Raw genomic sequence first — 12511 nt, forward strand, 5'->3', positions numbered from 1 at the left:
AGCCAGAGCCATTAGCATGCACTGCTGTACACATGCATTGAACACCTACAGTATGTGCTGGAGTCATGTTTGGAAGGCAGCCACAGGATCCTAGAAATTTCAAATTAAAGCATGGGACTGGAATGGAAACAAATCCGGTGAAATGAATGAAGAAGCAAAACTCTTCACGAAAAAATGCCTTCCTTGCGCTTAGCCATTAGAACATACCTGCATTATACTTTCTGCAGAGTTCATGGTTTTGATATCGTGTGCGCATTTGTGTATATTTGTCAGAAGAGATACTTCAGCGGGAGGAAGGTTTCAGCTTTCAGTTCATTGCCTTTTTTTTTTTTTTTTTTTTTTTTTTTTGCCTTCCCCAGCTTCACTTGCAGATGCTGACACATCACTATTTCTGGCCAGAAAAGCAGCCTATTGTCATCACCCAAAGAAACAGTGCCAGTATCACTCTTTAGATTGACTAGCAGGGGTGCTTTGAGAGTGTTTTGGCTAAATCCTCTCTCCTTTCCTTTGGACACTGCCTATTTAAACATGATGCATGGCACAGAGCCTAGATGTGCTAGGGATTTTTCCCCATCTCCCTCCCCTCTCCCTCATGGGCTACTATGTGCATAATTAATTCTAATCATTCCCAGTAAAATTTCCTTTCTCCTTTTAAAAAAGTCACTGTCTGTTACCCCTTCTACCAAACCATCCACCCTGAATCCTTCTGTTGCAAAGTACTGTACACTGTAGTCTCTAATGCATAGCAAAAATACACTTCCAACACTTTGCGGTTTTTTCTCCCCCTTTCACATAAACCATTCTATGTGAATAACTTGTGCCCTGCCAGACTTTGGCACAATTTCCACAAGTGTGTCTGAACTTAATACAATCTCTTGTCCTGTCTTTTACTGAGAAATACTAGGATGCACAATACAACTCAGAGAGGGATGTAATGGACTTCCAGGGAGGTTTGGTGAATGCAGAACTTGATGAACTCATTTAATTCTCAGCCTGCCCAATTCTTTTCCCTTAAATACATTCAAAATCCTTGGTTGCACAGGCTCAGTATTCTATATCCAGAGTATTCAGTGTTCCTAAGGCAAAATTCAGAATAACGTCCTGGCTTTGAATTTCATTATGAACACCAGCTTACAGAATTCTTTCCATAAACTGTTTAAGTTCAGTGTTTAAAGTCTGGCATTACTGCTTTTGGATAACTGCTTCAGAATATCAGTTCTCTGATGTTTAGAAATCTTCTGAATTTAATCCCAACTCATTCATATGCTGTTTTTTTTCAGCCGTAGTGTCTTTTATTTATTTATTTATTTATTCATATTTACCCCTCTGACACAGATAGAAGTCTTTTAATTCTGTTAGTCTGCCATTTGCTGAGTTAACAAACCAAATTCTCCTACTCTTCTCTCATAAAATAAGGTCATCTGAAGATACATGTTTGCATGAGCTTAGGAAATGTCTCTTCTATATTGTCAGCCCTAATTCCGTTGTCTGAGCACTGCAAGATTATTTCAGACTTCTATCCCTTGCAGTTCAGTACTCAGTTCAAGCCAAACTTGCTTGAAATTTGGGTTCTTGATTTATCTTTTTAAACCTCTTCAAAAGTACAATGAGAACTGATTAACTTGCTTAGATGAAAAAGCATGACCCTTTCACATGAAATAACAGGTGTTTCAAAAATCAGGCCTAGAGTTAATTGTTCATTTCCATGACACCTCCAGCACATAGGTGATGACAATGCTCATATCACAATCACATTACAAAAAAACTTTTTTTATCACAGTGGGCCTTTATTAGGTAGGCAAAATTCATTTTTTCCAGTGTAGCAGATATACTTTGGGCACTTTGCATTGTGATTGAGAAATTTGACTTAAGACTTCATAAAGACAGCATATTTCCAGAGAGCAGATGCTTCACAGTTTCTGAAAACAAGGTCTCACTATGAAGTCTCAAGATGGGAAACCAGCATGGAAATACAGACCACAAATGTGAAAGCAACTTTACACAGCATACTGCTGATCAGTAAGGTCTTGATATATAAGCCATGCAGAGCAAAAAAATCAGTAGAATATTTTCTAATTGGCTGTTAGAAAATCAGTGTAGACAGTAACAGTATTTTAGCAGATACTCCAACAGAATATTTTCTTCTTTTCTTCTAGTAGATGGGCAAGATGACTGTATATTGGTCAGTATAGTTAAAAAAAGGAAAAAAAGAAAAGTAAAAGAGAAGTGAAAAATAACTGCTGACTCTACAAGTTCAGAATATTTATGTATCATGCTATACCTATGTACTAATGGTTTTTCACTCACTATGAAAAACATTACACAGGGTAGATATGAAGCCTGGAGTCTAAATAGAATCATGACTTATTACAATTATATGCTCAAGGACCCAGAGCATTTTCAACAACTTACACTTAAGCTTACAATTGTACTTATTGTTAATGGTGCTGCTTACCTGAAATTTTCTTTTGGCTACAAAATACTGCATTCTCCTGATTACTTTTACAGCTGTTTGATGCATTTTGGTTAATCTGCCAAGAAAGGAAAACACCAATGGAAATGGAAAAAGACAAACACCAATGCACTAATAGTAAAAGAAAAAAAAAACACAGTAAGAAAAAAAATTAATGGAAGATGTTAACTCTGAGCACCAAAAACTACAAATATGTTGTGTGTCTACAGTGCAAAATTGTGGCATCAAACATGCATGTGTATTTTGTTTTGCTGCTTTACCCTCTTGTGGCTCTATGTAAATTGATAATGAAGACAGTGGAAGCAGATGTACGAAAATACGTGTGGAGGGGATTAGGCAGGATTATTGTCAGTGCATCCAGCTGGCATCAGTTTGAAGAATGTGAAATGTTTTTAGAACCATGACTGGGTTCCTTATTTTGTTGTTATTGAATGGTTGCCCATGAGCTCCATTGCACAGAAATTAAGTCTTTTGAAAACTTCTTTGATTCTCTGGGAAGGAAAGAAAAATTAAAGTATCACATTTAGAAAATATAAACTTAACACAACATACCCGTTTGGCACATCTGCGTGTGTGCATCTGTGGCTGCAGAGGTACTTCAGCATGGAATGCAATATATTCTAACTGAAACTAACTTATCAATATCATTTCCCACAGATAATACTGTATTTGCACAGCACCAGTTATGCCACTTGACTGGCAATGAGGAATAGTCTACCAGGTGATTAATTACCACACCCACTTCTTTGTGGTAAATCTTTTTGGGGGAAGGTAGAGAGGAAGAAAGAATGTGGCAATTACCGAAATAAGTATTTTGTTTAAGGATTGACTCCTTCACAATGGACTTGTTCATTTGTTCAAAATGAGTGAACTAAGGAAAACAAAATTTTCCTTTTAAGGAGAAAAAAATGTTATGAAAGTCTATGTTCTTTGACATGTGATGATAAACCTAGGAAAACTCACCAGCAATTTTCTGTTGTCTCCTGAAAACACAATCTGCCGCCTCTTCCCAGTGTATCTGAGTGGGGAAAGAAAGCAGCGGCCAGGCCACCTACTTGGATATCACAGCTTAGAGATAAAGGCTTTAAAAAGAGGAATGATTCTAGTGCATTGTTTCAAAGTGAGGTAAATAAAAGCTAAGCAAACAGGGACTGTATTTAAGAACTAGCACCATTTTTCTTTTTTTTTTTTTTTATTTCTCTGTGATAAAATTAGTGTTTCTGATTGGGTGAGATACCACGGTCACAGGAACAGGATTTTTTTAATTAGCTTTCAGTAAAATGCTGTTTCTATTTCTATTTCAATCCTAGTTTATTATTAAACACAGGCACAAAATATGTGTGAAATGTGTCTCAACCACATAAATCCTCACACTTCACACAGTTTTGTATGTTCATGCACATATCTGTATATATATACACAGATACACAAACACCCAGGAGTTGCCACAGAGTGAGCAGGATTCAAAAACTTGTTGAATACAATCACCAGCATTGTTAAGTACCAAGCTTTGCATTTGTGCAAGCCCATCAAAGGGATTTCAGAAGTGTCACTGACAGCCTACCAGTAGTTTAGCCTACGGGACCTGCATTATAGCAAAAGAAAAGCAGTCAGCTTGACACACATGACCCCAACTGAGTTCATATGGCTGCTGACTAAAATGGAGACAACGTTCTACTTAAAATGGCATATATTTGATAGAGAAATCTTTGTCTGTCAGTACACTGAAGTTTATATAAAGATTTTTATTTATTTATTTATAACTGGAGAAGAATCACAGCTTAAGGTTTAAGGTTTGTCCTACTTGCTTCATCTATCATTAAAGATAGAGCTTGAAATTATCCTCTAGCTTTGAGTGACTTGAAACTTTTTATATGCCCTTACAAGTTTTTTCCAGGGTAATCCATATGAAATAGTTCATGTGTTGTGTTCACATCAAATAGATAAGCCAACAAAAGTCACAGACAGAACAAACCAAGGCAGTCTTTTACTCCTAATTCCCCTGCTTCAGTGGAAATCTGCTCCCTACATCACTTTCTTTAATGTGTTGTCAAGTTTAAGCATCCCAATCCATGAGGAAGCTGACACACCGTTGAACCGACCTCATTTCTAGGAACAAAACTGTGTGCTTGTGAAATATAGAAAACAAATCACTGGACTATAATTCAAAAGCACTCAGTATTGGCCTGATTCTCTTCCAGCTGGCAAAATTCACACTAATTTTATTGCAAGCTAATTCTGAAAAAGGGTAAGTTACTGTTCACATTTATTGCTCACTGCTATTAAACTGAAAGGCATAAATACATAAATCCTGACTTTAGTGGAAAAAAAGCAGCATGAAAAGGTGCAAATCAATAGACTGAGATATGTAGATATGTTATCTTAATTGCCTCAATAAATCCCAGGGGTAGAGTGTCTCCAGAAGACAGAGAATAACTAGCAGATGAGTTAAACTCCCTATTCTCTGTACTGAGAAGAGTTATCCTTTCAACATGGGGATGCAGAAGTGTAGCTTACTGTGACTGTAAAAATTATAGAGTTTTTAGGTGATTTTCATAGGTTTCTAGCACTTAAGTCTGGAATAGATAATCACATCTTTTACTAGCTAAGTTACAGTTATCCCTATATTTATCCTTGGATTATACAAAATAATTTCAGTCTTGAGGTTGTCAGGCTGTTATGCCACAAGTAAATATCTAAAGAGACCAAAAGGCCAGTGATGCTTGAGATCAGGCTTTAGCAATGTTCGATGGAAACACAATACTGCTTGCAGTAACTCTCCTAGATATTTGGGGATAAGTAAGCCACAAAACAATAATCTGGGTCAATCCAGGGGGTTTTGTGGTGGTCACCACATCTTCATACCCCATGGCATTCTCAACTGGCAGCAGACAGCAAGGGCCAGATCTTCACAGGTGTTGTGGTGCCTGATGCCCCCAAAGGTGAATATTTAACTACTTACACAGGACCTTAGCACTTGATCTAAGCAGGAGCATGGGTGGGTGGGTGCCCAGCACCTGGCCACCACAAAAGCCTCTGAGCGCTCGGGCCTCTATGCAGCGGAGGGCAGTGGCACACATATGGCAGCACACTAAGAGATGACTTTAAATTGCTTAAGCAGTTTTACTCACAAAACTAAGCAGAATTGCTCACCCTCGTTAAGGATGGAGCCTGTGCTAAGGAGTGTTATCACTATTATGTATTTTGTCCAAAAGAGTTCTATCAATTGGCAATCATGTAATTCCCTTGCCTTTTAATCTAAATAACAGCTAAGGTTTTTTTGAAGCTTTCCCTAAAAACCGCAAAGGAGAACAAAATGAAATTTCAGCAGAAGTGATCAGGGTTTTGGAAAGTTATGAACACATAAAAAAAATAATAATGGATGCTTGTAACATCTGTAACTATAATAGATACTAAGAAACGTCTACTGAAATAACATGTACTTGGAGCCATAAATGATACTGACATCATCTCAAGCTAGTTCTCCAAGCAGAATCAAAATCTTGGATCAGTTTGCAAAAAAAGCATGTGTTCCCTGCCTCACTGTTAACTGATTGCTCAGCAGGATGCTCAGTTTTAAGAACAGTCAAGGCTACTCTTAAATACAAACAAGTCTTTCCTGATTTGGCTTATGGACTTCTGGGCTGTTACATCACCATGGTAGGGCAGGGGAAAAAAGGCTGGGTGGATGGCCTGGGATGTATATTTTACAAGCAGTCCCCACCCTAATTTGATGTTAAGTAATGCTGCAGAAGCTATACTGGAGGGTGAGGGAAAAAGGGGCCCTTTTGCTGGCTGACTCACCTTTCCCCTTTGCAAGTTTTGAGCATGCCCATGTGACTGCACAGCCTGGCTGGAGTGGAGGCAGCTAGAGCCCTGGCTTTGGTCTTCTGCTTGTGGCATGGAGAGCACTATGAAAAGTCACTACATTCAGCTTTAAAAAAAACTTGGACATATTTAAGATTTTTTTTTCAACTAAAGAAAGCCAAATATTTTCAACCAGTGGAGTAAAGAGAGATGATCAAATCCAAAGCAACTTTGGAAACTATCCACAGGGATTTTTTCTTTCTTTTATTTTTATATACCACCCTGTTTGTTAAAAGCTTGCATCAGCCAGCTCAAACCCACTGGTGTTCTTGTGGCTCTTGCTCTTATTCTTCCTTTCTTTTACGGAGTTAACTTTCAGCTCAATGTTCTTCAGAACAACCAGAGAATATTTTAAGAGAAAAATAGATATGTAAATGGACCCTAAATCCAGGCAAAGTTATAGTTATTCCAGATCATTACAAAGCATAGCACCAAAGAGTCTACAAAGAAGTCTGTTATTGGTCCAATGCGCCTTTCAATCCAGAAGCATTAGAATTCACTTCACTGCAGAGACCCAGGGAAGGACTTTACATGGCATGGGCTGCAGTACAGCTGCAGATAGGGCAACATTCATTCCAGGCTGATTTTCCTGCCATTTATTCAGGTGTCATGAATTAGAAGAGTTATTTAGTGTAATGTAACTACATTGATCACGAACTGTGGAAAAGAAAAGCCACTTCAGTAAGGTATGTTAAGCTCTCTGTCCCAATTTACAAAACTGGTTCAAAGATATGCATTTACAATGCTAGGATTACTGTTGAGATTCATTCATTTGTAACACTTTGACTGCTTAGCAGGAAAACACATATAAAGACATATTAACTATATTTTAATACTGGTCATTGGATAATGCTGTAACTCCTGCCAAGAGTAACATACAGTATCATCTATTCTGGAGCTGTTCACTTGACATTACTTTTTTAAGCCAGCACAAACACTGACTAGGTCAGTGATGGCAACTGAAAAATAAAGGAATTATTTGAAAATGTCAGCCCTCTCTCCCTTTTATTTTCCCACCACATTTCACTAAGCATATTCACTTTCAGGCTCTGTTTCTGGGAAGGAACTTTGATTCTCAACCTACCTTTAATTTTTCTCATGTACAATTACCTCTAATAGGCTGATGTTTTATTAGCTAAAATATAAAGCAAGTCTTAGATAATATTTGAATTGAAAGCATGACCAGAAACCAACACAAAACATGATACCTTGACATCACAGGGTGCTTGTTGTCTCCAGATGTGTGCAGCACAGTCTCACTATTTTCAGAGGGGAGATTTTTCATTAAGCTGCAGCTACTCACTGTTACTGAAGGGCAAAATTTAGCTGAGATTAATACCTCCTATATTCAAATTTAGGTAAAATATGCAAATATCCCACTTTATGCACCAATAAATTGATGGAGGAGAAGGACAGTGGGAAAACAGAAACCATAAAGGACTTAAAAATAGAAAATGAGTTCTGCCGTTTATTGCAGACAGGCACAGCAATCTGTCCACATGCAGTATGTGGATCTTTTATTGATGGGGAGAGAACATCAGCAACACAAGAATCATAGAAAAGGAACTTATTTAATAGGTTTTAAATGCCAAGGAAGTTAAAATGTCCAAACATTAAAGAAGAAAATCTTCCTACCAATAAATGATAATAAATTAACATTGCCTTCAGCTACGCAGAACCAGACAAAATGCCTGGAGCCTATTAAATAGCTCGAGTGAAGAGAAGGTTGCAGCTTGAATCTAAGGTGAAAAATCCTGGAAATATCAGGCAATTAGTTCAATTTCAGATTCTACTCCAAGCCGAAAACAGCAGAGTACAACATAAATTCAGCAGAAGATGTTTGCAGTCTTGTAACATTTCATCAAAGCCTTGTGAACAGCACATACTACTGGAGAATTTCCATCACTTAAGTGACAGAAATTTCATCAGATGCCAGCTGAACTGGAACCTGAGAGAACATTGCAGAAAATGTCAGGACCAGTTTATTTTTGCCTTTATTCCCAATCACAATCCCACCTTAAGCCTACTTCTTCTCTGTTACAAGTATACCCTTATCTGAACTTTTTCTTTCCTAAAAGAAAGTACAAAACTACAAATGAATTAGGATTGGCTTCTCTCTGAACAGAGTGATCTGGAAGCCCATTTGGCTTCACCAGACTCTGTTGACAGCCCCAGTTCATGAAGGGCTACTCCAAATTGTGCATCTCCCTCCTGAGTAGGTACAGTCCCTGTTCAGGGGACATCACATCATCACATCATGGACATCATCATCTATCACCATCCATCACCATGTATATTATTACCTTTGAACTCATTTCAGGACATAGCTGCCTCTGCTTTTCTTTCCCTTTCCCTAAGTGAATGAGAAATAAAACAGATTTCCTACAGCAATGCTCCCAGGGCTTTGGGCAGAGAAGACAGCACAGGGGCAGGGGAACAATTCAGAGTAGAGACACTGCTGGAAGAGGAAGAGCTAAGACATCATTTATAGGGAGCAACCAGCAAGAGAATGTATGGGCAGAAGAAACACCAGTGGGAAAAGAAGCAGTGCAGGGTATATACTTTACTTGATGTTGTCCATGAATTAAAAAAAAAAAAAAAAAAAAAAAAAAAAAAAAAAAAAAAAAAAAGCAGAGAGCTTTTGTTGTGTTAGTTGTGTTAGTCTCCTGCTAATTAAAATGCATAATTAAAAGGAGTAATTAAGCTTACTATAGAACATTCTTCTTATGTCTGGGAGCCCAAGTGCCCTTGAAAAACAATTCATCTACTGAACTGTCTCTGAGAACTAAAGTAACCATTTGATATTTTGGTTACATCTTTCCTCTATGGTTTGTTGGCAGCAAAACAAAAGTTCCTGGTCTCTTTTCTGTCATTTTGTTCTTCCATTCTTCCTGCAGTGTCAGAACAAACAAGATGATGTCATAGGGATATCTTTTCAGTGTGAAAACAGAAACACTGGGTTTTTTTTTTCCTTCTCCTTGAGCTGAGCAAACTGCTTCTAGAAATTGCCACAATAACATCTTGCATTGCCGCTGTACCATGACTACCTCTGGTCTCCATATAGGTGGAATGCTCTTGTCCCCAAGCCAATTCTCATTTGATTAGAAAATAGACTTTTGCCACTACTAACTTCTTGGAAGGCTGACAAATCCTTGCAAATAATGACACATTTTTGCCCCACCTATTAAAATAGTCATTGTTCCTATTAGACAAAGGTACTGTTTTGTTTCTGTAAGACTTGGCCTTTCCTCTATTAAAAAGAAAACTTAAAAAAATACAAACAGCATTGAAAGCCCTGTTAGTAAAAGGCATCAGAAAGTGAGATCAAGCCCATCAAGCCCAGATATTTCCTAGCAGAGAAGTTTCCCTTCTGAACTCTGAACAGGGTTCACAGCAGTGCAGTAGGAACTAGAATGACACTTATTCCTCAGGTTCTGGTTTATTCACTTAAAAAATGTTATGATCCAAATTCATGCAGTTTAAGAGTTCATTTTCCTTTTCACTGTATTCAGCATTTACAGGAACAATGTGGTGTTGTTAATATACACCAATGACTGAGTGCTGTATTTATGCCTCAATGATTTTCTGTCATGATGCCTGGCAAAGACCGAGTCTCTGAAATACCAGTTTGTTTGGGCTCATTAATCTTAACTCCTATCTTGCCTGAATAGAAACTGAATAACAGTCAAATCAGGGAATAGTTCAGAGAATTAAAACTTCAACAGCTTTCGGGCTGCCCAAGGTTTCATATTTCTTTTTAAAAATAAATAAATAATTAATGTGCACCAAGTACCAGGGGAGAGACCCTGTGGAACTGAGTAAAATGCTTCTTGTGGTTTCAGAAAACAAAAAAACACTGGCTTTTGGCATGATCTTCTCTTAGGAGCTCTTGTGATTTAGTGGTTTCAGCAGGGGCTAAGGAAACACAACTACTGGACTCTAGACTTGATCAATTTAACTGTCCTTTGTCTCTCGATGATCTTTAACCTGTCTATGCTCTAGTTTGTATGTCTATAAAGTGAGTGTAAAATCTAACTCATAGAAGTGTCAGGAGGCTTACTTCATTGAGGATTTTAAGGCAGTTAGAGATCCCAGGTGATTTTTTTTTTTTTTGTTTTTTTGTTTTTTTTTTTTAATTTATGGAGTGACTCAGCAGAAAAAAGTAAAAATATTATGTCTTTCCCTTTAAGGTGATGATAAAAAAGGAAGAACAATCTACAGGCTTGGGATAAAGTGCCATTCCTCTTTTCCAAACTAATCTCCTTTCTCCTCACCATCTAAACCTCTAACCCCCCCTCCCCTGAGCACCTGTGCAATCTGCATTGGAAGCAGCTCCTTGTCTACCTAGCAATACAGCAGCCAACAGCAGCCAACACCAAACAAAACTGCTAGATTAGTCTGACTTGCTCGGTAGTGCAGGGAATTGCATTTCACACAGCTGCCCTTGCCTTGAGCCAAGAAGACTTGTGTAGGGCTAAAGTAACTTTCCAGAAAGACATCTGGCCTTGATATAAAGATCTTTATATACTATTAAGGATTACCTTATTTTTCATTTAAATTTACCAGAATTTAGCTTCTAGCCTTCTCTCTCCAACCTGAGTAGCAGCAGTTTTAGCCTTTTCTAGCTCTGAGAAGACTCCCAGGGAATCTCTCTACAAGGAGCATCTGAAAGCCTAAAAATATTCTATAACTATTATTTTGCCTGTGATTAAAGTCACAGCATCTGTAATTATAGCAATTCATAATGGAAATGCTTAGACTGGCAAGAATGAAAGCAGTGAATGTTGTTGACCTTGACTTCAGGAAGATTTTCGACACTGTCTCCCAAACATCCTCCTAGATAAGCTCAGGCAGTCCAGGCTAGACAAGTGGACAATAAGGTGTGTTGAGAATTTACTGAATGGCAGAGCTCAGAGGGTTATGATTACCCTCAAGAGTGATGCAGAGTCTTGTTGGAGGCCTGTAGCTATTGGAGTTCCCAAGGGGTCAGTACTGGGTCCTGTCCTGTTCAATTTATTCATCAATGGCTGGGATGAAGGGACAGAGTGCCTTCTCAGCACGTTTGCTGATGATACCAAGGTGGGAGGAGCGGCTGATACAGCTGACCTGCCATTCAGAGAGACCTGCACAGCCTGGAGAACTGTGCAGAGAGGAACCTCATGTTCAACGAGGGCAAGTGCTGGGTCCTGCACCTAGGGAAAAATAACCCTAGGCACCAGTACAGGCTGGTGGCTGACCTGCTGGAAAGCAGCACTGCAGAGAAAGACCTGGGAGTGCTGGTGGATGACAAGTTGAATATGAGCCAGCAATGTGCCCTTGTGGCCAGGAAGGCCAATTCCTTGGGTGCATTAGGAAGAGTGTTGCCAGCAGGTCGAGGGAGGTGATCCTGCCCGTCTTCTCAGCCCTGGGGAGGCCTCATCTCAAGTACTGTGTCCAGTTCTGGGCTCCCCAATACAACAGAGACGTGGAACTACTGCAGAGAATCCAGCGTAGGGCTACAAAGATAATCAAAGGATTGGTGCATCTCTCTTACAAAGAAAGGCTGTGAGAGCTGGGTCTGTTTAGCCTGGAGAAGAGAAGACTGAGAGGGATCTCATCAATGTCTACAGATACCTTAAGGGAGTGTGTCAAGGGGATGGAGCCATACTCCCCCAAGTAGTGTCATGCAATAGGACAAGAGGCAACAGGCACAAACTGAATCACAGAAAGTTTCATCTGACTATGAGGAAAACATCTTTACTGTGAGAGTAACAGAGAACCAGACTAGATTGCCCAAAGAGATTATGGAGTCTCCTACTCTGGAGATATTCAAAACCTACCTAGATGCGATCCTGTCCAACATGCTCAAGTGACCCTGCTTGAGCAGGGTGGTTGGACTACATGACTTCCAGAGGTCCCTTCCAACTTCAACCATTCTGTGCTTCGGTGATTCTGTAAATGGAGAATGAATGGGGAGGTCCGTGTGTGGAAACATCAGAAGGGAAAACAGCAAAAAAAGGCTCGCAGGTGTTGATGGCTCCTGGATCATCCACACTACAGCACATTTACATGCAGCTTGGTAGGGTACCCAAACCAGGAACAAAAGGACAGTGTACAGGAAGGGACAGCTTCCACCTAGACTGAAGAAGAGACTCTGGCCACTAAGAGGTGGCAATAGGAAGATGCGGAACA

The 12511-nt window shown here is 39.1% G+C and overlaps 1 protein-coding gene across 26 annotated transcripts in view; it reads right to left on the reverse strand.

Annotated features, from left to right (window-relative positions):
* The window catches only part of LOC134149675 (potassium voltage-gated channel subfamily KQT member 1-like), a 263379-nt gene that overhangs the window by 176466 nt on the left and 74402 nt on the right, over positions 1 to 12511 (reverse strand). For all 26 annotated transcript variants that reach the window (XM_062592949.1, XM_062592924.1, XM_062592916.1 and 23 more), the window contains 2 exons: positions 7549 to 7648; positions 2456 to 2531 (listed from right to left, as the gene is read on the reverse strand). In XM_062592949.1, coding sequence (XP_062448933.1) covers positions 2456 to 2531; positions 7549 to 7648 — 176 coding nt within the window. The remainder of the gene's footprint in view (positions 1 to 2455; positions 2532 to 7548; positions 7649 to 12511) is intronic.

This window comes from Rhea pennata, chromosome 1 (assembly GCF_028389875.1).
Source record: "Rhea pennata isolate bPtePen1 chromosome 1, bPtePen1.pri, whole genome shotgun sequence".
NCBI classification, from domain to species: Eukaryota; Metazoa; Chordata; class Aves; order Rheiformes; family Rheidae; genus Rhea; species Rhea pennata.